Source organism: Heterodontus francisci, chromosome 3 (genome assembly GCF_036365525.1).
Source record: "Heterodontus francisci isolate sHetFra1 chromosome 3, sHetFra1.hap1, whole genome shotgun sequence".
Lineage (NCBI taxonomy): Eukaryota > Metazoa > Chordata > Chondrichthyes > Heterodontiformes > Heterodontidae > Heterodontus > Heterodontus francisci.
Genome location: NC_090373.1, coordinates 73776716 through 73800365, shown reverse-complemented (window position 1 = coordinate 73800365; position 23650 = coordinate 73776716). Strand labels below are relative to the sequence as shown.

The following is a 23650-nucleotide window of genomic DNA, read 5'->3' as shown; positions in this document are numbered from 1 at the left end:
ACTACTCCAAATGCAGCCGAACCAACGTTATGTACAACTGTAACATGACGTCCCAACTCTTATACTCAGTGCCTCGGCCAATGAAGGCAAACATGCCATATGCCTTCTTCACCACTCTATCTACCTGTGTTGCCACTATTAGGGAACTATGTATTTGCACCCCAAGGTCTCTCTGCTCAAGAACACTCCCCAGGGCCCTGCCATTCACTGTATATGTCCTGCCCTGGTTTAACTTCCCAAAATACATCATTTCACACTTGTCTGCGTTAAATTCCATTTGCTAATCCCTTGCCCACTTTCCCAGTTGATCTATATCCTGTTGTAACCTTAGACAACCTTCTTCACTGTCCACTATACCACCAATTTTGGTGTCTTCTGCAAACTTCCTAATCATGCCCCTACATTCTCATCCAAGTCATTAATATATATGGCAAAGAACCGGAGGGCCCTGCACCGATCCCTGCACTACCACCCTCTGCCTCCTATCACCAAGCCAATTTTGTATCCAGTTGGCTAGCTCACCCTGGATCCCATGTGTTTGAACCTTCTGGACCAGCCTACCATGTGGGACCTTGTCAAAGGCCTTGCTAAAGTCCACGTAGACAACGTCCATCGTCCTGCCCTCATCAATCCTCTTGGTCACCTCCTCAAAAAACTCAATCAAATTCATGAGACATGATTTCCCACGCACAAAGCCATGCTGACTATCCCTAATCAGACCTTGCCTTTTCAAATGCATATAAATCCTGTCTGTCAGAATCCCTTCCAATAACTTTCCCACCACTGCTGTAAGGCTCACAGGCCTGTAGTTCCCTGGCTTATCCCTGCTGCCCTCCTTAAAAAGAGGCACAACATTAGCTATCCTCCAGTCTTCCTCACTCGTGGCTAACAATGATACAAAAATCTCTGCCAGGGCCCCTGCAATCTCCTCCCTTGCTTCCCATAGCATCCGAGGGTACACCTGGTCAGGCACTGGGGATTTATCCACCTTAATGCGCTTCAAAACCTCCAACACTTCCTCCTTTTGTAATGTTGATATGCTCCTGGATATCAGTGTTCCCTCCCTTGAACTCACTAGCTTCCATGACCTTCTCCACGGTAAATTCAGACGAGAAGTATTCATTTAAGACCTCGCCCATTTCCCGTGGCTCCACACATAGATTACCACACTGATCCTTAAGGGGACCTACTCTCTCCCTAGCTACCCTTTTACTCTGAATATACTAATAGAATCTTTTAGGATTCTCCTTTTATTTTATCTGGCCAGAGAAATCTCATGGCCCCTTTTCGCCCTCCTAATTTCCTCAAGTGTACTCCTGCATCCCCTATACTCGAGGGACTTGCTTGATCCCAGCTGCCTATACCTGACATATGCCTCCTTCTTTGTCCTGACCAGACCCTCAATATCCCTCGTCAACAAAGGTTCCCCAAACTTGCCAGCTTTGCCCTTCCATCTGACAGGAACATGCCGGTCCTGAACTCTTCCTATCTCACTTTTAATAGCCTCCCACTTGCCAGACGTCCCTTTACCTGTAAACAGCCTCTCCCATTCAACTTTTGAGAATTCCTGTCTGATGCCTTCGAGATTAGCCTTCACCCAGTTTAGGACTTCAACTTGAGCACCAGTCTGATCCTTTTTCATAACTATCTTGAAGCTAATAGAGTTATGGTCACTGGTGCCAAAGTGCTCCCCCGCTGACACATCAACCACCTGCCCAGCCTCATTTCCCAAGAGGAGTTCAAGTATAGCCCCTTCTCTCGTAGGGCCATCCACATACTGCTTCAGAAAACTGTCCTGGACACACTTGACAAATTCTTCCCCATCTGATCCCTTAGCACTAAGGCAGTCTCAATCAATATTAGGGAAGTTAAGATCACCTACTATTACAACCCTATAATTCCTACACCTATTTGTGATTTCCCTACGTATATGCTCCTCCAATTCCCTCTGACTATTAGGGGCCCTATAGTAGAATCAAAGTGATCACCCCTTTCTCATTTCTAAGTTCTACCCATATGGCCTCGCTGGACATTTCTCCGCCGCCCCCCCCCCCCCCCCCCCCCAACCCCCAGGATATCCTTCCTCTCTAAGTACTGCCGTGATGTCCTCCCTAATAGTGCATCTCTCCCTCCTCTCTTACCTCCACCTCTGTCACGCCGGAAGGATCTGTACCCGAGAACATTGAGCTGTCACGTTTCCGTAATAGCTATAATATCACAATCCCATGTTCCAATCCATGCTCTAAGTTCATCTGCCTTACCTATAAGGCTTCTTGCATTAAAGTAAATGCAGTTTAGCCTACCAGATCTTCCATGCTCCCTGACCTGCCCCTGCCCGGCCTGCCTACTGGACTTGCTTGCTTTAACCTCTACATTTGCCTCAACTATCTCATTGGAGAGACTACTACTTTGGGTCCCACCTCCCCTGCCAGACTAGTTTAAACCCTCCTGAGTAGTCCTGCCTAACCTTCCCACAAGGATATTGGTCCCCTTCCAGTTCAGATGCAACCCATCACTCTTGTACAGGTCACCTCTGCACCAGAAGAGATCCCAATGATCCAAGTAGCTGAAGCCCTCCTGCCGACACCAGCTCTTCAGCCACGAGTTCATTTGCCTTATCCTCTTATTCCCACCCTCACTAGCATGTGGCACAGGGAGTAATCCTGAGATTACAGCCTGAGAGGTCCTGCTTTTTAACCTTCTGCCCAGCTCCCTATATTCACTTTGCAGGACCTCATCTGTCTTTATAATTCGTTATATCTTAGTCAAGATTTTCATTCACAGCTCTGTGGTCTGACAGTCTATTTAACAATTGTTTACAAATAGAATTCTCTCTTTTTTCTTGAGAACTTTGTCACAAAATAAATATTTTCTACTTACAATCACAGCAATTATCAGCATTCCTGTTCCATACCTACCTTCAGTTTGTGTAATTCGGGTTAATTTCTTTACTTCCTCTTTCTATTCAGAAAATCTTGAAAATTAGTGTGGTGTCTAAAATTGTCAGTTTTATTTTAAATAAAAATATGTTTGATCCTATTTTCTCCAAAAGGGAGAAGACTGAGAGGTGACCTGATAGAGGTCTCTAACATTATGTAAGGGTTTGATAGGGTAGACCGAGAGAAGATGTTTCCACCTGTGGAGGAGACCAAAACAGTTAGAAACAGGAGAGGAGAGTCTTCTATAGACTGTTGGGAGTCTTCTATAGACCTCCAAATAGTTCCAGAGATGTAGAGGAAAGGATAGCGAAGATGATTCTCGACAGGGGCGAGAGTAACAGGGTAGTTGTTATGGGGGACTTTAACTTTCCAAATATTGACTGGAAATACTTTAGTTCGAGTACTTTAGATGGGTCAGTTTTTGTCCAGTGTGTGCAGGAGGGTTTTCTGACACAGTATGTAGACAGGCCAATCAGGGGCGATGCCACATTGGATTTGGTACTGGGTAATGAACCCGGCCAGGTGTTAGATTTAGATGTAGGTGAGCACTTTGGCGATAGTGACCACAATTCGGTTAGGTTTACCTTAGCGATGGGCAGGGACAGGTATATACCGCAGGGCAAAAATTATAGCTGGGGGAAAGGAAATTATGACGCGATTAGGCAAGATTTAGGATGTGTAGGATGGGGAAGGAAACTGCAGGGGATGGGCACAAACGAAATGTGGAGCTTATTCAAGGAGCAGCTACTGCGTGTCCTTGATAAGTATGTACCTGTCAGGCAGGGAGGAAGTTGTCGAGCGAGGGAGCTGTGGTTTACTAAAGAAGTTGAAGCGCTTGTCAAGAGGAAGAAGGCGGCTTCTGTTAGGATGAGACGTGAAGGCTCAGTTAGGGCGCTTGAGAGTTACAAGCTAGCCAGGAATGATCTAAAGGGAGAGCTTAGAAGAGCGAGGAGAGGACACGAGAAGTCATTGGCGGATAGGATCAAGGAAAACCCTAAGGCTTTCTATAGGTATATCAGGAATAAAAGAATGACGAGAGTTAGATTAGGGCCAATCAAGGATAGTAGTGGGAAGTTGTGTGTGGAATCAGAGGAGGTAGGGGAAGTGTTAATTGAATATTTTTCGTCAGTATTTACAGTAGAGAAAGAAAATGTTGTCGAGGAGAATACTGAGATTCAGACTACTAGGCTAGATGGGATTGAGGTTCACAAGGAGGAGGTGTTAGCAATTTTGGAAAGTGTGAAAATAGATAAGTCCCCTGGGCCAGATGGGATTTATCCTAGGATTCTCTGGGAAGCCAGGCAGGAGATTGCAGAGCCTTTGTCCTTGATCTTTATGTCGTCATTGTCGGCAGGAATAGTGCCGGAAGACTGGAGGATAGCAAATGTTGTCCCCTTGTTCAAGAAGGGGAGTAGGGATAGCCCTGGTAATCATAGACCTGTGAGCCTTACTTTGGTTGTGGGTAAAATGTTGGAAAAGGTTATAAGAGACAGGATTTATGTTTTTTTAGTTTTAGAGATACAGCACTGAAACAGGCCCTTCGGCCCACCGAGTCTGTGCCGACCATCAACCACCCATTTATTCTAATCCTACACTAAGAGCCAGGATTTATAATCATCTTGAAAAGAATAAGTTCATTAGAGATAGTCAGCACGGTTTTGTGAAGGGTAGGTCGTGCCTCACGAACCTTATTGAGTTTTTCGAGAAGGTGACCAAACAGGTGGATGAGGGTAAAGCAGTGGATGTGGTGTATATGGATTTCAGTAAGGCATTTGATAAGGCTCCCCACGGTAGGCTATTGCAGAAAATACGGAAGTATGGGGTTGAAGGTGATTTAGTGCTTTGGATCAGAAATTGGCTAGCTGAAAGAAGACAGAGGGTGGTGATTAATGGCAAATGTTCATCCTGGAGTGGTGTACCGCAAGGATCTGTTTTGGGGCCACTGCTGTTTGTCATTTTTATAAATGACCTGGAAGAGGGTGTAGAAGGGTAGGTTAGTAAATTTGCAGATGACACGAAGGTCGGTGGTGGTGTGGATAGTGCCGAAGGATGTTGTAGGTTACAGAGGGACATAGATAGGCTGCAGAGCTGGGCTGAGAGATGGCAAATGGAGTTTAATGCGGAAAAGTGTGAGGTGATTCACTTTGGAAGGAGTAACAGGAATGCAGAGTACTGGGCTAATGGGAAGATTCTTGGTCGTGTAGATGAACAGAGAGATCTTGGTATCCAGGTACATAAATCCCTGAAAGTTGCTACCCAGGTTAATAGGGCTGTTAAGAAGGCATATGGTGTGTTAGCTTTTATTAGTAGGGGAATCGAGTTTCGGAGCCACGAGGTCATGCTGCAGCTGTACAAAACTCTGGTGAGGCCGCACCTGGAGTATTGCATGCAGTTCTGGTCACCGCATTATAAGAAGGATGTGGAAGCTTTGGAAAAGGTGCAGAGGAGATTTACTAGGATGTTGCCTGGTATGGAGGGAAGGTCTTACGAGGAAAGGCTGAGGGACTTGAGGTTGTTTTCGTTGGAGAGGAGGAGGAGGAGAGGTGACTTAATAGAGACATATAAGATAATCAGAGGGTTAGATAGGGTGGATAGTGAGAGTCTTTTTCCTCGGATGGTGATGGCAAACACGAGGGGACATAGCTTTAAGTTGAGGGGTGATAGATATAGGACAGATGCCAGAGGTAGTTTCTTTACTCAGAGAGTAGTAGGGGCGTGGAACGCCCTGCCTGCAGCAGTAGTAGACTCGCCAACTTTAAGGGCATTTAAGTGGTCATTGGATAGACATATGGATGAAAATGGAATAGTGTAGGTCAGATGGTTTCACAGGTCGGCGCAATATCGAGGGCCGAAGGGCCTGTACTGCGCTGTAATGTTCTAATTCTAAAAAAACTAGGGGCCATAAATATAAGCTAGTTATTAATAAATCCAATATGGAATTCGGGAGAAACTCCTTTACCCAGAGACTGGAACTGATCATCACAAGGAGTAGTTGAGACACCTGGTATGGGGTGGCTAGATAAACACATGAGGGAGAAAGGAATATAAGGGCATGCTGGTAGGGTGGGAGGAGGAGGGAGGGAAGAATGCTGGTCAGGGCTTCAAGAGAACTGTAATGGGCCCTTTAATACAAATCAGAAGCACAGACAGATGAGACGGTAGTTTCCCATTTACTAGAGTGACACTTTCAACAAGGCAGCACACCTCAGTATTGCATTGAGTGTCAGCTTCGATTGAGAGCAGAAACTCTCGTATGGGGGAGGCGGTGGCATAGTGGTCTTGTCATTGGACTAATAACTGAGAGACCCAGGGTATTGCTCTAGGTACATGGGTTCGAATCCCACCATGTCAGAAGGTGGAATTTGAATTCAACTATTAAATTTGGAATTTCAAAAAAAAAAAAGCTACTCTCATGATGGCCATGAAACCATTGTCGATTGTTGTAAAAACCCATCTGGTTCACTAATGTCCTTTAGGGAAGGAAATCTACTGTCCTTACCTGGTCTGGCTTACATGTGACTCCAGACCCACAGCAATGTGGTTGACTCTTAAAAGTCCTAGCAAGCCACTCTGACTTCGCAGTGGTTAGATACAGCAATTAATTAAACCAGGCGGACCACCAGGCATCGATCTAGGCACCGGAAATGACCCTGGCAAACCCAGCACTGTGGACCCTGCAAAGTCGTCCTTACTAACATCTGGGTACTTGTGCTAAAGTTGGGAGAGTTGTCCCACAGACCAGTCAGGCAATAACCTGACATAGTCATACTCGGAATGTTCCAGACACCGCCATCGCATCCCCAGGTATGTCCGGTCCCACCGGCAGGACAGACCCAGCAGAGGTGGTGGCACAGTGGTACACAGTTGAGAGGGAATTGCCTTGGGAGTTCTCAACATTGACTATGGACCCCATGAAGTTTCATGGCATCAGGTCAAACATGGGCAAGGAAACCTCTTGCTCATTACCACCTACCGCCCCACCCCCTCAGCTTATGAGTCCGTACTCCTGAGTGTTAAACAGCACTTGGAGGAAGCACTGAAGGTGGCAAGGTGCAGAATGTACTCTGGGTGGGAGACTTCAGTGACCATAATTCCATAAGTTTTAAGGTACTTGTGGATAAGGATAAGAGTAGTCCTCGGGTGAAGGTGCTAAATTGGGGGAAGGCTAATTATAACAATATTAGGCAGGAACTGAAGAATTTAGATTGGGGGCGGCTGTTTGAGGGTAAATCAACATCTGACATGTGGGAGTCTTTCAAACGTCAGTTGATTAGAATCCAGGACCAGCATGTTCCTGTGAGGAAGAAGGATAAGTTTGGCAAGTTTCGGGAAGCTTGGATAACGTGGGATATTGTGAGCCTAGTCAAAAAGAAAAAGGAAGCATTTGTAAGGGCTGGAAGGCTAGGAACAGACGAAGCACTTGAGGAATATAAAGACAGTAGGAAGGAGCTTAAGCAAGGAGTCAGGAGGGCTAAAAGGGGTCATGAAAAGTCATTGGCAAACAGGATTAAGGAAAATCCAAAGGCTTTTTATATGTATATAAAGAGCAAGAGAGTAACCGGGGAAAGGGTTAGCCCACTCAAGGACAGAGGAGGGAATCAATGTGTGGAGCAAGAGGAAATGGGCGAGGTGCTAAATGAGTACTTTGCATCAGTATTCACCAAAGAGAAGGACTTGGTGGATGATGAGCCAAGGGAAGGGAGTGCAGATAGTCTCAGTCATGTCGTTATCAAAAAGGAGGAGGTGTTGGGTGTCTTGCAAAGCATTAAGGTAGATAAGTCCCCAGGGCCTGATGGGATCTAGCCTAGAATACTGAGGGAGGAAATTGCTGGGGCCTTGACAGAAATCGTTGCATCCTCATTGGCTACAGGTGAGGTCCCAGAGGACTGGAGAATAGCCAATGTTGTTCCTTTGTTTAAGAAGGGTGGCAAGGATAATCCAGGAAATTATAGGCCGGTGAGCCTTACATCAGTGGTAGGGAAATTATTAGAGAGGATTCTTCGGGATAGGATTTACTCTCATTTGGAAACAAACGAAATTATTAGCAAGAGGCAGCATGGTTTTGTGAAGGGGAGGTCGTGTCTCACTAATTTGATTGAATTTTTTGAGGAAGTGACAAAGATGATTGATGAAGGAAGGGCAGTGGATGTTATCTGTATGGACTTTAGTAAAGCCTTTGACAAGGTCCCGCATGGCAGACTGGTACAAAAGGTGAAGTCACACGGGATCAGAGGTGAGCTGGCAAGATGGATACAGAACTGGCTCGGTCATAGAAGACAGAGGGTATCAGTGGATGGGTGTTTTTCTGAATGGAGGGATGTGACTAGTGGTGTTCTGCAGGGATCAGTGCTGAGACCTTTGCTGTTTGTAGTATACATAAATGATTTGGAGGAAAATGTAGCTGGTCTGATTAGTAAGTTAGCGGACGACACAAAGGTTGGTGGAGTTGCGGATAATGATGAGGATTGTCAGAGGATACAGCAGGATATAGATCGGTTGGAGACTTGGGCGGAGAAATGGCAGATGGAGTTTAATCTGGACAAATGTGAGGTAATGCATTTTGGAAGGTCTAATACAGGTGGGAGATATACAGTAAATGGCAGAACCCTTAGGAGTATTGACAGGCAGAGAGTTCTGGGCGTACAGGTCCACAGGTCACTGAAAGTGGCAACGCAGGTGGATAAGGTAGTCAAGAAGGCATACGGCATGCTTGCCTTCATCGGTCGGGGCATAGAGTATAAAAATTGGCAAGTCATGTTGCAGCTGTACAGAACCTTAGGCCACACTTAGAATATTGCATGCAATTCTGGTCGCCACACTACCAGAAGGACGTGGAGGCTTTGGAGAGGGTACAGAGGAGGTTTACCAGGATGCTGCCTGGTCTGGAGGGCATTAGCTATGAGAGGTTGGAAAAACTCGGATTGTTTTCACTGGAAAGACGGAGGTGGAGGGATGACATGATAGAGGTTTACAAAGTTTTGAGCGGCATGGACAGAGTGGATAGTCAGAAGCTTTTTCCCAGGGTGGAAGAGTCAGTTACCAGGGGACATAGGTTTAAGGTGCAAGGGGCAAAGTTTAGAGGGGATGTGCGAGGCAAGTTTTTTATACAGAGGGTGGTGAGTACCTGGAACTTGCTGCCAGGGGAGGTGGTGGAAGCAGATACGATAGTGACGTTTAAGAGACATCTTGACAATTACATGAATAGGAAGGGAATAGAGGGATATGGGCTCTGGAAGTGCAGAAGGTGTTAGTTTAGGCAGGCATCAAGATTGGCGCAGGCTTGGAGGGCCGAATGGCCTGTTCCTGTGCTGTCCTGTTCTTTGTTCTTTGAGTGGCTCAGTAGCACCGCTGTTGGACGAGTCCATAAGGACATAACTGTTAGACTGGGTCTACGGCAGGTAGTGAGGGAACCGAAGAGGGATAAATTATATTTGACCTTGTCCTCACCAATCTGCCTGCCGCAGATGCATCTGTCCATGACCGTATTGGTCGGAGTGACCACTGCACAATTCTTGTGGAGACAATGACTGGTGTTCACATTGAGGATACCCTCCATTGTGGTGTGTGGCACTACCACTGTACTAAATGGGATAGATTTCGAGCCAATCTAGCAATGCAAATCTGTGCATTCATGAGACACTGTCGGCCATCAGCAGCACCAGAATTGTACTTAACCACAGTCTGTAACCTCAGGGCCCAGCATATCCCCCACTCGACCATTACCATCAAACCAGGGACCGACCCTGGTTCAAAGAAGAGTGCAGGAAGGCATGTCAGGAGCAGCACCAGGCATACCTCAAAATGAGGTGTCAGCTTGGGAAACTACAACCCAGGACTTGCATGCCAAACAGCATAAGCAGCAGGTGATAGACAGAGCTAAGCGATTCCATAACTAATGGATCGGATCTAAGCTCTGCAGTCCTGCCACATCAAGTCGTGAATGGTGGTGGACAATTAAACAACTAACTGGAGGAGGTGGCTCCGCAAATATCCCCATCCTCAATGATGGGGGAGCCCAGCACATCAGTGCAAAAGATAAGGCTGAAGCATTTGCAACAATCTTCAGCCGGAAGTGTCGAGTGGATGATCCATCTCTGTCTCCTCCTGAAGTCCCCAATGTCACAGCTGCCAGTCTTCAGCCAATTTGATTTGCTCCGTGTGATATCAAGAAACAACTGAAGGCACTGGATACTTCAAAGGCTTCGGGCCCTGACAACATTCTGGCAATTGTACAGAAGACCAGTGCTCCAGAACGTTCCGTGCCACTCGTCAAGCTGTTCCAGTACAGCTACAACACTGACATCTGCCCGGCAATGTGGAAAATTGCCCAGGGATGTCCTGTACATAAAAAGCACGACAAGTCTGACCCGGCCAATTACTGTCCCATGAATCTCCATCAGTAAAGTGATGGAAGGTGTCGTCAACAGTGCTATCAAGTGGCATTTGCTTAGTAATAACCTGCTCCGTGATGCTCCATTTCGGTTTCACCAGGGCCACTCAGCTCCTGACCTCAATACAGTCTTAGTTCAAACGTGGACAAAAGAGCTGAACTAAAGAGGTGAGGTGAGAGTGACTGCCCTTGACCTCAAGGCAGCATTTGACCAAGTATGGCTTCAAGGAGACCTAGCAAAACTGGAGTCAATGGGAATCGGGAACAAAACTCTCCGCTGGTTGGAGTCGTACCTAACGCAAAGGAAGATGGTTGTGGTTGTTGGAGGTCAGTCTACTCGGCTCGAGGACATCATTGCACTAGTTCCTCGGGGTAGTGTCTTTGGCCCAACCATCTTCAGCTGCTTCATCAATTACCTTCCTTCAATCATAAGGTCAGAAGTGGGGATGTTCACTGAAGATTGTGCAATGTTCAGCACCATTCGCAACTCCTCCGATACTGAAGCAGTCAGTGTAGAAATGCAGCACGACCTGAACAATATCCACGCTTGGGCTGAGAAGTGACAAGTAATATTTGCGCACACAAGTGCCAGGCAATGACTATCTCCAACAAGAGAGAATCTAATCATTTCGCCTTGAAGTTCAATGGCATTATGATCGATGAATCCCCCACTGTCAACATCTTGGGGGTCACCATTGACCAGAAACTGAACTAGAGTAGCCATATACATACCGTGGCTACAAGAGCAGGTCATAGGCTAGGAATCCTGCAGTGAGTAACTCGCCTCCTGATTTCCCAAAGCCTGTCCTCCAATGTACAAGGCACATGTCAGGAGTGTGATGGAGTACTCTCCACTTACCTGGATGGGTGCATCTCCAACAACATTCAAGAAGTTCGACACCATCCAGGACAAAGCAGCCCGCTTGATGGGCACCCCATCCACAAACATTCACTCCCACCACCACCAACGCACAGTGGCAACAGTGTGTACCATCTACAAGAGGCAGTGCAGCAATGCACCAAGGCTCCTTCGACAGCACCTTCCAATCCCACAACCTCTACCAACTAGAAGGACAAGGGCAGCAGATGCATAGGAACACCACCACATGCAAGTTCCCCTCCAAGCCACACACCACCCTGACTTGGAACTATATTGCCATTCCTTCACTGTTGCTGGGTCAGAATCCTGGAACTAACTCCCTAATAGCACTGTGGGTGTACCTACCCCACATGGACTGCAGCAGTTCAAAAAGGCAGCTCACCACCACCTTCTCATGGACAATGAGCGATGGGCAATAAATGCTGGACTGGCCGGTGACGCCCACATCCCATGAAACAAATATTTTTTTAAAATGGAGACCTGGCGATTGTATGCACAAATCTTTGAAGCTGGAAGGACAAGTTGATTTTTTTTTTTTAAAAAAAGCAGACGAGATCATTGGCTTTATGTAGAAAGCAAGAAAGTTATAGTAAATCTTTATAAAATATTGGTTAGTCTCCAGCTGGTGTGTCAAGGCCAATTCTGGGCACCTGAGAAAAAGGTCAAAGACTAGGGGAGGGTGCAGAGGGGATTTACTAGACTGGTGCCAGGAGTAAGGGACTTCAGTTATGTGGAGAGACTGGAGAAGCTGAGGTCCTCTTCTTTAGAGTAGAGGATAATCATAGAATGGTTATAGCACAGAAAGAGGTCATTTAGCCCATCGTGCTTGTACTGGCTCTCTGCAAGAGCAAATCAGCTAGTCCTGCTCCCCTGCCCTTTCCTCGTAGAAAGCATTTTTTGTTCTCTTCGGATGTTCATCAAACTCCCTTTTGAAAGCCACAATTAATCTGCCTCCATCACATTCTTAGGCAATGCATTCTAGATCCTAAGAACTCCGTGCTTAAAAATGCTTTTCCTCATGTCACCATTGCTTCTTTTGCCAGTCACTTTAAATCGGTGTCCTCTAGCTCTCGATCCTTTCACCAACTGAACAGTTTCTCCCTATCTACTCTGTCCAGATCCTTCTTCATTTTGAACACCCCTATCAAATCCTCTCAAAGTTCTTTTTTATAAGAAAACACCAGCTTTTCCAATCTATCCTTGTAATTGAAATCTCTCATCCTTGAGATCATTCCCATAAACCTTTTCTGTACTCTCTCTAAAGCCTTCACATCCTTCCATAGAGCGGTGCCCAGAATTGGGCACAGTTCTCCAGTTGAGGCCGAACCATTGTTTTATAAGGGTTCTTCATAACTTGCTTTGCTTTTGACTCTGTGCCTCTGTTTATAAAGTCTGAGATCCCATATGCCTTTTTAAACACGCTCTTAACCTGCCTTGCCACCTTCACCAATTTGTCCACGTATACCCCCAGGTGCCTCTCTTCCTGCACCCCTTGTAGAATTGTACCCTTTAAATTATATTGCCTCTCCTCATTCTTCTTACCAGAACATATCACTTCAAACGTCATTGATTCAATTTCATCTGCCACATGTTCTCCCATTCCACCAACCTGGTTATGTCCTCTTGAAGTCTATCACTATCCTTCTCCAGAAAGCAGAAGTTGTTGACATAGGTAGGAAGAGGGATGAAGTCCTGAAAGCAGATTTTAGGGAGTTAGGAACAAAATTTAAAAAGCAGGGTCTCCAAAGCAGTAATCTCAGATTACTCCCAGTGTCACATGCTAGTGAACATAGGAATAGGAGGATTGATCGATTGAACACATGGCTGGAGAATTGGTGTAGGAGGGAAGGCATCAAATTTGAGGCCTTGGGACCAGTTCTGGGGCAGGTGGGACCTGTTCAAGATGGATGGACTACACCTTAACAGGACCGGAACTAATATCCTCGCAGGGAGATTTGCTAGTGCTGTTGGGGAGGGTTTAAACTAGCTTGTCAGGGGCATGGGAACCTGAGGGCTAGCTCAAATTGGAAGGAAGTAAATCTGGTAACAGGAGGTAGAAAAGTAGCAAGTGACATTAGAAGGCAGACAAAACAAAGGCGAGCATCAACTCGGCATAGAATGCAGAATAATGTCAAGAAGACAAGGTTAAGGGAACTCTACCTGAATGCACGTAGAATTCGCAACAAGATAGATGATTTAAAAGTACAAATAGAGGTAAATGTGTATGATCTAATTGTTTTTACAGAAACATGGCTACAGGGTGACCAAGACTGGGAACTGAACATTCAAGGATATTCGACATTTAGGAAGGACCGGCAAAAAGGAAAAGGAGGTAGTGTTACGCTGATAAGGGATGGGATTAGTACATTAGTAAGGGAAAATTGGAAGAACAAAATGTGGAATCTGTTTGGTTGGAGCTAAGAAACAGCAAGGGGCAGCAAACATTGGTAGGAGTTGTTTATAGGCCACCAAACAGTAGCGATAATGTGGGGCATGGTATTAACCAGGAGATTAGAGAAGCATGTAGCATATGTAATACAGTAATCATGGGTGACGTCAATCTGCACATAGACTGGGTAAAGCTGATCAGCACTAATGCTATTGAGGACGGGTTTCTGGTGTGTGTGAAGGATGGTTTTCCAGAACAGTATGTTGAGGAACTGACTATAGAACAGGCTATTTTAGATCTAGTATAATGTAATGGGAAAGGACTAATTAATAATCTTGTTGCAGAAGAACCTTTAGGGATGAGTGACCATAATATGATAGAATTTTACATTATGTTTGAAAGTGAGTTGGTTCGGTCTGAAGCCAGGCTGTTAAATTTGAACAAAGGAAATTATGAAAGTATGAGGGGCAAATTGGCTGAGGTGGATTGGGGAAAATATATTAAAAGGTATGAGAGTACATAGGCAATGGATAGTCTTTAAAGAAATATTACATAGTTTACAGCAACTGTACATTCCATAAAGGCATAAAAGCCCAAAAAGTAAAGGCAATCAACCGTGGCTAACAAAGTAAGTTAAGGATTGTATAAGACTCAAAGAAAAGACCTATAAAGTTGCCAGAAATAGTAGTAAACCTGAGGATTGGGAACATTTTAGAACACAGTAAATAACAAAACATAAGAAATAGGAGCAGGAGTATGCCATTCGGCCCCTCCATTCAATAAGATCATGGCTGATCTGCCCCAGACCTCACTCCTCTTTCATGCCAGCTCCTCATTGCCCTCGACTCCCCGATATTTCAAAAATCTATCTACCTCCTCTTTAAATACTTTCAGTGATCTAGCCTCCACAACTCTCTGGGGTAGAGAATTCCAGACATTCGCCATCCTCTCTCTCAGAAAAGAAATTCCTTCACATCTCAGTTTTAAATGCATGCCCCCTTATTCTGTAACTGTGCCCCCCATTAGTGCAAACATCTTCTCAACATCTACCCTGTCAAGCCCCCTCAGAATCTTGTACGTTTCAATAAGATCACTCCTCATTCTTCTAAACTCTAATGAATAAAGGCCGAACCTGTTTAGCCATTCTTGATAAATCAACCCCTTCATCCCTGGAATCAGCCTAGTGAATCGCTTTTGAACTGTCTCCAGTGCCAGTATATCCTTTCTTAAATACGGGGACCAAAACTGTACTACAATACTACAAGTGCGGCCTCACAAACACCCTTTACAGTTGTAACAAGACGTCCCTATTTATAAAGTGCAACCCCTTAGCAATAAAGGCCAAAATTCCATTTGTTGTCTTAATTACTTGCTGCACCTGCATGCTAACTTCTTGTGTTTCATGCACAAGAACACCCAGATCCTTTTGCCTGCACTTTTTTTGGAGTCTCTCTCCATTTAAATAATAGTCTGCCTTTTGATTCTTCCTACCAAAGTGCATGACCTCACACTTTCCTGCATATCAACTCCATCTGTCAAGTTTTTGCCCACCCACTCAACCTATCTATATTCCCTTGCGGACTCCTTCTGCACTCATCACAACCCTTTAGTCCCACCTATTTTTGTATCGTCAGCAAATTTGGATATATTACACTCTGCACCCTCCTCCAGGTCATTAATATAGATAATAAATGGGACTGATCCTTGTGGCATTCCATTAGTTACGTCTTTCCAACTTGAAAAAGACCCATTAATCCCGACTCTCTGTCTTCTATGAGTTAATCAATCCTCAATCCATGCTAATACATTACCCCCAATACTGTGAGCTCCTATCTTGTGCAATAATCTTTTATGTGGCGCCTCATCGAATGCCTTCTGGAAATCCAAATACATTACATCTACTGGTTCCCCTTTATCAACTCTGCTTGCTATATCCTCAAAGAACTCTAGCAAATTTGTCAAACACTATTTCCCTTTCACAAAACCATGTTGACTCTTTTTGATTGTGTTAAACTTTTCTAAATGTCTGGCTATTTATTTCTTAATAATGGACTCTAGAATTTCCCCAACAACCAATGTTAGGCTGACTGGGCTATAGTTACCTACTTTTTGTCTCCCTCCCTTCTTGAACAGGGATGTCACGTTAGCAGTTTTCTAATTCGTTGGGACCCTCCCAGAATACAGTGAATTCTGGAATATTTTGACCAATCCCTCCACTATCTCTGCAGCCACTTCCTTTAAAGCCCTTTGTAGGCCATCAGGTCCTGGTGACTTTTCTGCCTTTAGTCCCATTAGTTTGTCAAAGACTTTGTCCCTCGTGATAGAGACTGTTACAAGATCTTTTCCCCCCATTAGCTCCTTGCTTATCTGATATCTGCGTTTATAGTGCCCTCCACTGTGAAGACCGATGCAAAATATTGGTTTAAATTATCTGTCATTTCCCTGTTTCTCCATTATCAATTCTGCGGTTGCATCCTCCAAGGGTCCCATGCTCACTTTAGCTACTCTCTTTTTATATACCCGTAGAAGCTCTTGCTGTTTGTTTTTATATTTCTTGCCCATTTACTTTCATAATCAATTTTCTCCCTCTTTTTATTAGCTTTTTAGTCATCTGCTGCTCATTCCTGGAAAAAAAAATTTCCAATCCTCTGGCCTACCACTAGTTTTCGTGGCTTTGTATGCCTTAGCTTTTGGTTGTTTACTCTCCTTGACTGCCTTTGTTAACCATGTGTGGTTCATCCTTCTCATCGAGTCTGTTTGTTTGACTGGGATAAATTTTTGCTGAGCATTGAAATGTCTGCCACTGCTCATCCACTGATCTTCCCCATAGTCTATTTTCCCAGCCCACTTTAGACAACTCTTTCTTCATACCTCTGTAATTGTCCTTGTTTAAGTTGAGCACACTTGTTTGAGACAGGAGTTGCTCGCCTTCGAACTGAATTTGAAATTCTACCATGGTGGGATCGCTACCTCCTAGGGGATCCTTAACTACGAAATCTCTTTATTAATCCTACCTCATTACACATTACTAGATCTAAAATAGCGTGTTCCCGGATAGGTTCTGCGACTTCTTGCTCTAAGCAACAATCCCTGATGCACTCTACAAATTCGTCTTCCATGTTGCCTCTGCCAATCTGATTTGTCCAGTAAATATGCAGATTAAAATCACCCATGACAATTGTAGCACCCTTGCACGCCTCCATTATTTTCCAATTATATACTTTGTTCTACAGAGAGGCAACTCTTCGAGGGCCTATAGACGACTCCCACCTGTGACTTCTTCCTCTTGATATTCCTTATTTCCACCCAAATTAATTCCACATCACGATCTATTGCACCTATATCACTACTCCCCACCGCACTGATACCTTCCTTTACTAACAAAGCTACACCACCTTTTTTCCTTTATGCCTATTTTTCCGGAACATCGAATACCCTTGAATATTGAGTTCCCAGTCTTGGTCACCCTGCAACCACGTCCCTGTAATAACTACCAAGTCATATTCATTTATTTCTATTTGTGCCGTCAACTCATCTGTCTTGTTACAAATGTTGTGTGCAAAGGAGGGCCAAGAAATGATAAAGGGAGAATAGAATATGAATGTAAACTAGCAAAAAAGTAAAAATGGACTGTAAAAGCTTCTGTAGGTATGTAAAAAGGAAATGTTTGGCTAAGACAAATGCGGGTCCATTACAGGCAGAGTCAGGAGAATTTATAATGGGGAAATAGAGAAATGGCAGTGAAGCTAAATGATTACTTTATGTCTGTCTTCACTGAGGAAGATACAAAAAATCTCCCAGAATTACAGATCCAAGGGATTAGGGAGAATGAGAAATTGAAGGAAATTAGTATTAGTAAGAAGGTTATATTGGAGAAATTATTGGGGCTGAAGGTTGATAGATCCCTAGGATCTGATATTCTATATCCCAGAGTGTTGAAAGAGGTAGCTTTGGAGACAGTGGATGCATTGGTGAACATCTTCCAAAATTTTATAGATTTTGGAACAGTTCCTGCAGGTTGGAAGGTAGCAAATGTCACCCCACGATTTAAGAAGGGAGGGAGAAAACAGGGAACTGTTAGCTTTACATAAGTAGTAGGGAAAATACTAGAATCTGTTCTAAAGGATGTGATAAATGGACATTTGGATAATAATCATCTGACTGGGCATAGTTAACATGGATTTATGAATGGGAAATCATCATTGATGAACCTGTTGGAGTTTTTTGAGGATGTTGCTAACGGAATTGATAAAGGAGAGTCAGTGGACGTAGTATACTTGGATTTTCAGAAGGCTTTTGATGAAGTCCCCTACAGGAGGTTGGTTAGCAAAATTAAAGCTCATGGGTTCGGAGGTAATATACTGGCATGGATTAAGGACTTGTTAACAGGCAGAGAGTAGGAATAAATGGGTCATTCTCGCGTTGCCAAGCTGTGACTTAGTCGGGTACCACAAGGATCAGTACTTGGGCCCCAGCTGTTCATAATATATATCCAATGATTTGGATGTGGGAAAATGAATGTAATGTTTCCAAGTTTGCGAAAGCGACAAAACTAGGTGGGAATGTGTATTGTGAGGAAGATGCAAAGCAGCATCAAGGGAATTTGGACAGACTTAGTGAGTAGGCAAGAACGTGGCAGGCGGAATATAATGTGGAGAAATGTGAGGTTATCCATTTTGGTAGGAGGAATAGATGTGAGTACAGGAGTAGCAAAGTCTTGCTTCAATTGTATAGAACCTTGGTTAGACCGTACTTGGAGTACTGTGTGCAGTTTTGGTCCCCTTACCTTAGGATGGATATTATTGCCATCGAGGGAATGCAATGAAGGTTCACCAGACTAGCGCCCAGGATGGCGGGACCGTCCTATGAAGAGAGATTGGGGAAACTGGGCCCGTATTCCCTAGAGTTTTTGAAGAATGAGAGGTGATCTCATTGAAACCTACAAAATACTTAAAGGGATAGAGAGGGTAAATGCAGCTAAGATGTTTTCCCTGGTTGGGGAGTCTAGAACCAAGGGGACACAACTTTAAATAAGGGGGAAGCCACTTAGGACAGAGATGAGGAGAATGGCCTACTCCTGCTCCGATGTTCCTATGTTTGTGGCAGGATGATGCTGGAGCCTATCTTGCTCCATTTCACATTTATTGCACAGAGTAAAAGGATTACCAACATGTAGCTCTTCACTCTCAAACCTCCATCAGTCTCAGTAAGTGTCTGCTTATAAGTGCTCAAGTCAGACCCCAATTAACACCCTCCACCTGCATATAATTAAATCATTGATACATAAATGACAGATTAACACGTTCACAATAGTTCCAAGTTATGTGTCGTGCAAATTTTGAAATTGTTCCCTGTATACCCAAGTCTAGGTCATTAATATATATCAAGCAAAGCAGTGGTCCTAGTACTGATCCCTGGGCAACCTTCCTCCAGTCCGACAAACAACCATTCACCACTACTGTCTGTTTCCTGTCACTCAGCCAACTTCATATCCATACTGCCACTGTCCCTTTTATTCCATGGGCTTCAGTTTTGCTGGCTAGCTTATTATGTGGCACTTTAGCAAACATCCTTTTGGAAGACCTTCATCAACCCACTCGGTTACCTCATCAAAAAACTCAATCAAGTTAGTTTTAAACACAATTTGCCTTTAACAAATCCTTGCTGGCTTCCCTTAATTAATTCACGCTTGTCAAGTGACAATTTTGTTCTGAAATTATCATTTCGAAAAGCTTTCCCACCATCAAGGTTAAACCAAGGTTACCATTGACCAGAAATTGAACTGGACTAGCCACATAAATACTGTGGCTGCAAGAGCGGGTCAGAGACTGTGAATTCTGTGGTGAGAAACTCCCCTCCTGACTCCCCAAAGCCTGTCCACCATCTACAAGGAACGAGTCAGGAGTGTGATGGAATACTCTCCATTTGCCTGGATGGGTGCAGCTCCAACACTATCCAGGTCAAAGCAGCCCACTTGACTAGCACCTCATCCACCAACTTAAAGGTTGCAGAGGTCACGGGGTTGGAAGGTGCTGTCTCAAGAGCCTTGGTGCGTTGCTGCTCCATGATTTTCTGTGAGGTTTTTAAGTGCTCTTTGGCCACAGCACAGGCGTTAAAGAGTTGTTCACGTAACATGGACATGTACTCCCTTTGCTCTAGAAATTTTTCTTTTACTTCTTTTACTAGCTTCAGAGGGCCTCTCTCCTCATGTCCATAAATTAATTCAAATGGGTTGAAGCCTGTGGTTTCATTAGGTGAATGTCTCATGGCAAACAGCAAGAAACCTAATCCTTTATCCCAATCATGAGGGTATTCAAGGCAGTATGTTCAGATCATGGTTTTGAGGATCTGATGCTATTGTTCTAATGCTCCTTGGTTCTGTGGGTGGTAGGCTGAGAATTTCAACTGTACTATACCTAGGCTGTGGACAACCTCCTGGAACACACGTGACATGAAATCCGTTCCCTGATCCGATTGAATCTTTTATGGCAGGCCAGACCAGTTAAAGAACTGAGTCAGTCCCTCAATCACCGCTTTGCCTGTGATTTTCTTGAGGGGGATGCCATCAGGGAATTGGGTGGCCAGATCCATTATAGCGAGGAGGCACTGATAGACTGTGCAGGACTCTTAGCCTGACCTGGTTCTGGGTATCAGGATTCTGTTGAAGGGTTCACCAAACACCAGTATGCGTTTGAGTGGGGCAGGTTTAATTGCAGACTGTGGCTTGCCCGCAACCTGACAAGTGTGACGGGTCTTGCAGAATTAGGCCACATCAGACCTGAGGTGAGTTCAGTAAAAATGCCTGCTCATTTGAGCTAGGGTCTTGCAGACACCCACCTGTCTGGAAAGTTCGCTCTTTCTCTCTCCTGGCATTCTCATTCCTCCTTTTTCTCCCCTGAAATTCTGACTCTAGCCTCTGCTCTTGCAAGCAAATTTTTGCATCAAAATAAGCTTGAACTCACAAAGCAGTAGACAGCCTCCTGCAGCTACAGAAATGAAATGTAATCTGGTCTGTATCTGGCTCTATATGTTCTGCATGTTCCAGTACAGGGCTGAGGGGGAAAATGTTCAGCCGACATTTTTAGCACCTCGGGTCTTCTTGCCTTTTTCCTCATACTGAATTCTACCTGATCAGCTACTGCTCTGAGCTGTTCAATAATTAAGATAGCTAATTCTTGCCAAGTTAAATCCTCCTGTTCTACAAATGATTTAATGTTAAAGTCAGCCATTCGATTTTCTATTAATATACATGAAGCCTGCTGCTGTAGTCCTTTTTTCTTGAAGTGATGATATGCCTTTTTCCTCAACCGAGGATTTCCCCCCCACTGTGGTCCTCAACTGTGTCCAGCCCATTTCCAACACCTCTACACTCCCCCTTCCCTTCCCTCCCAGAACCGCGACAGGGCTCTCCTTGTCCTCAGTTTCCACACCACCAGCCTCCACATCCAAAGGATCATCCTCCATCATTTCTGTCACGTCCAGCATGAGATCACCACCAAACGCATCTTCTCTCCCCTGTCAGCATTCTGAAGGGATTGTTCCCTCTGTGAGACCCTGGTCCACTCCTCCATTGCCCCTAACACCTCGTCCCCTTCCCATGCAATCGCAGTTGATGTAATACCTGCCCTTTTACCTCCTCTCTCCTCGCTATCCAAGGCCCCAAACACTCCTTTCAGGTGAAGCAGCGATTTACTTGTACTTTCAATTTAGTATACTGTATTCGCTGCTCACGATACGGTCTCCTCTTCTACATTGGGGAGACCAAACATAGATTGGGTGACTGCTTTGCAGAACACCTTCGCTCAGTCCAAAAGCATGACCCCGAGCTTTCTGTCGCTTGCCATTTCAACAATCCCCCTGCTGTCATGCCCACATCTCTGTCCTGGGCTTACTGCAGTGTTCTAGTGAACATCAATGCAAGCTCAAGGAACAGCATCTCATTTACTGATTAGGCACACTGCAGCCTACTGGACTGAACATTGAGTTCAATAATTTCAGAGCATGACGGGTCCCCCTTTTAAAAATTTTTTTTATTTTTCATTTTTATTTGTTTGTTTCATCATTTTTTTACCATGTACCTGCCCACTGTTTTTTTCATGTTTGTGCTTTTGACTGGGGTTGTTCACTATTCTGTCATTTAACACCCTCTCTGCACTAACACTTTTTGTCTTTCACCACATCATTAACACATGCTTCTCCTTTGCTCCATGAGCTTCTTGGTCAGTTATTCTCTGTGATCCTCTGTTCTATCAACACCTTCCCTTTTGTTATCTTTTGCCCCACCCCTGCTTTATTTGCTTAAAACCTCTATTACATTTCTAACCTTTGCCAGTTCTGCTGAATGGTCACTGACCTGAAACATTAACTCTGCTTCTCTCTCTCTACAGATGCTGCCAGACCGGCTGAGTATTTCTAGTATTTTTTGTTTTTATTTCGGATTTCCAGCATCTGCAGTATTTTGCTTTTAATTATCTAGTTTAGTTATCTGTGTTTAGTTTTCATCATGTGACCACTTGATCAATACTCCTATAGTCCACCCAGAATGATTTGAAGTTCAAAGCCATGGCTACAAAATGGGGAATGGATGGTGGCCGTTTACACCTACTTATGGTTTAACCAGTTTCTTACAGCTCCGTTTAAGTTTTGAGCTCCCAGACAGTGAGTCTTGGAGTCCATAGAAACTGTGTTTTGGGTAGGGCCACAAACAGTAGGAGGTGTGAATTCCACAAAATGATTTTGTCTTGGTATGCCCATTCAAGGGAGGCACTCCACCCATGGTCATTCAATTGCAAAAGTCACTTGGCCCTCAGCAGCCTCTTCTTGTAATAGTTTAATGTCCATTATGCTTCACTTTATTTTTTCAAAAAAAGGAAAATCCAGTTCCGGAGGATTCTATGCTGGGTACAGTCTGTGTTTAAAGTTGTGAATAGGACATGCCTTTACTGGGCATGACAGGAGACTTAATAGAGATGATCAAAATTATATGGGGTTTTGATACAGCAAATGGGGAGAAACTGTTCCTATGGCATGAGAGTCGGTAACTGGAAGACCGATTTAAAATAATTGGCAACAAGGCCAGGGGGGGAGATGAGGATAAATTCTTTTAGTCAACGACTTATGATGACCTGGAATGTATTTCCTGAAAGAGTGGTGGAAACACATTCAATTAAAACTTGCAAAATGGAACTGAATATATACTTAACTGCAAAAAATTGCAGAGCTATGGGGAAGGAGCAGGGACATGGGACTATCTGTTGGCTCTTTCAGACAACTGACATAGACACGATGGGCTGAATGCCTCTTTCTGTGCTGAATGATTCTAACTATCAGATGGCGCTAGCTTCTCATGTTAGACTTGCATCTTTATTGCAGAAATTTTAACTGATGCCGAACATTACTGATTATTGGTAGCAAATAGGCATGGAGAATAGCTGGTATTTGAGAGTTTACAATGTGAGTGCATTTTCAGTTCATATTTCTGGAGACTTTTCCTTGCCTTTATAGGCTTCACTGGATATCATGAAACCCTCAGGATCGTTCAAACATAGTGAAACAAATCCATTTGACGTTTAAAAAGTAGCAATGTTCTTAACAGATTCCATGATGGCAATTTACAAGATATTAAACATAGTTTTTTAAACAGGTGAATGAAAAATGGCATCTGCTCCACACAACTTTTCCTGGATTGAACCCAATAAACTAGCTGGAATGGCCATGCCACGATTACCTGCTCACTATCAGTATTTGTATGATAATGGCATTCATCATCTAGTCACACTTTGTGAGAGGAAGCCCCCATACCATGATACATGTCCAGGGGTGAAGATTCACCACATAAAGATCGATGACTTTTGCCCACCATCTTTTGAACAAATCAAGAGATTTCTTGCTATAGTTGAGGAAGCCAATGCACGAGCTGAGGTGGGTATCGAGTTTGATTGCTTTCCTATATTGAATAATCGTGTAATATTTTTCATTATTTTTAAAGTATGTTTAAGAATAATACATTCTAATTCAAGGCTATCTCAATTAAAATAGCTTAGTCATGTATG

The 23650-nt window shown here is 44.2% G+C and overlaps 1 protein-coding gene across 5 annotated transcripts in view; it reads left to right on the top strand.

Annotated features, from left to right (window-relative positions):
• The window catches only part of dusp23b (dual specificity phosphatase 23b), a 134612-nt gene that overhangs the window by 105454 nt on the left and 5508 nt on the right, over positions 1-23650 (top strand). For 3 of the 5 annotated variants that reach the window (XM_068023193.1, XM_068023213.1, XM_068023222.1), the window contains one exon: positions 13455-13537. Coding sequence is in view for 2 of the 5 variants with exons in the window: in XM_068023231.1 (XP_067879332.1) it covers positions 23253-23519 (267 nt within the window). In the remaining 3 variants the exon portion in view is untranslated. Of the gene's footprint in view, positions 1-13454; positions 13542-23241; positions 23520-23650 lie in introns of those variants that run through there. The other 2 variants (XM_068023231.1, XM_068023241.1) reach the window with 2 other exon arrangements.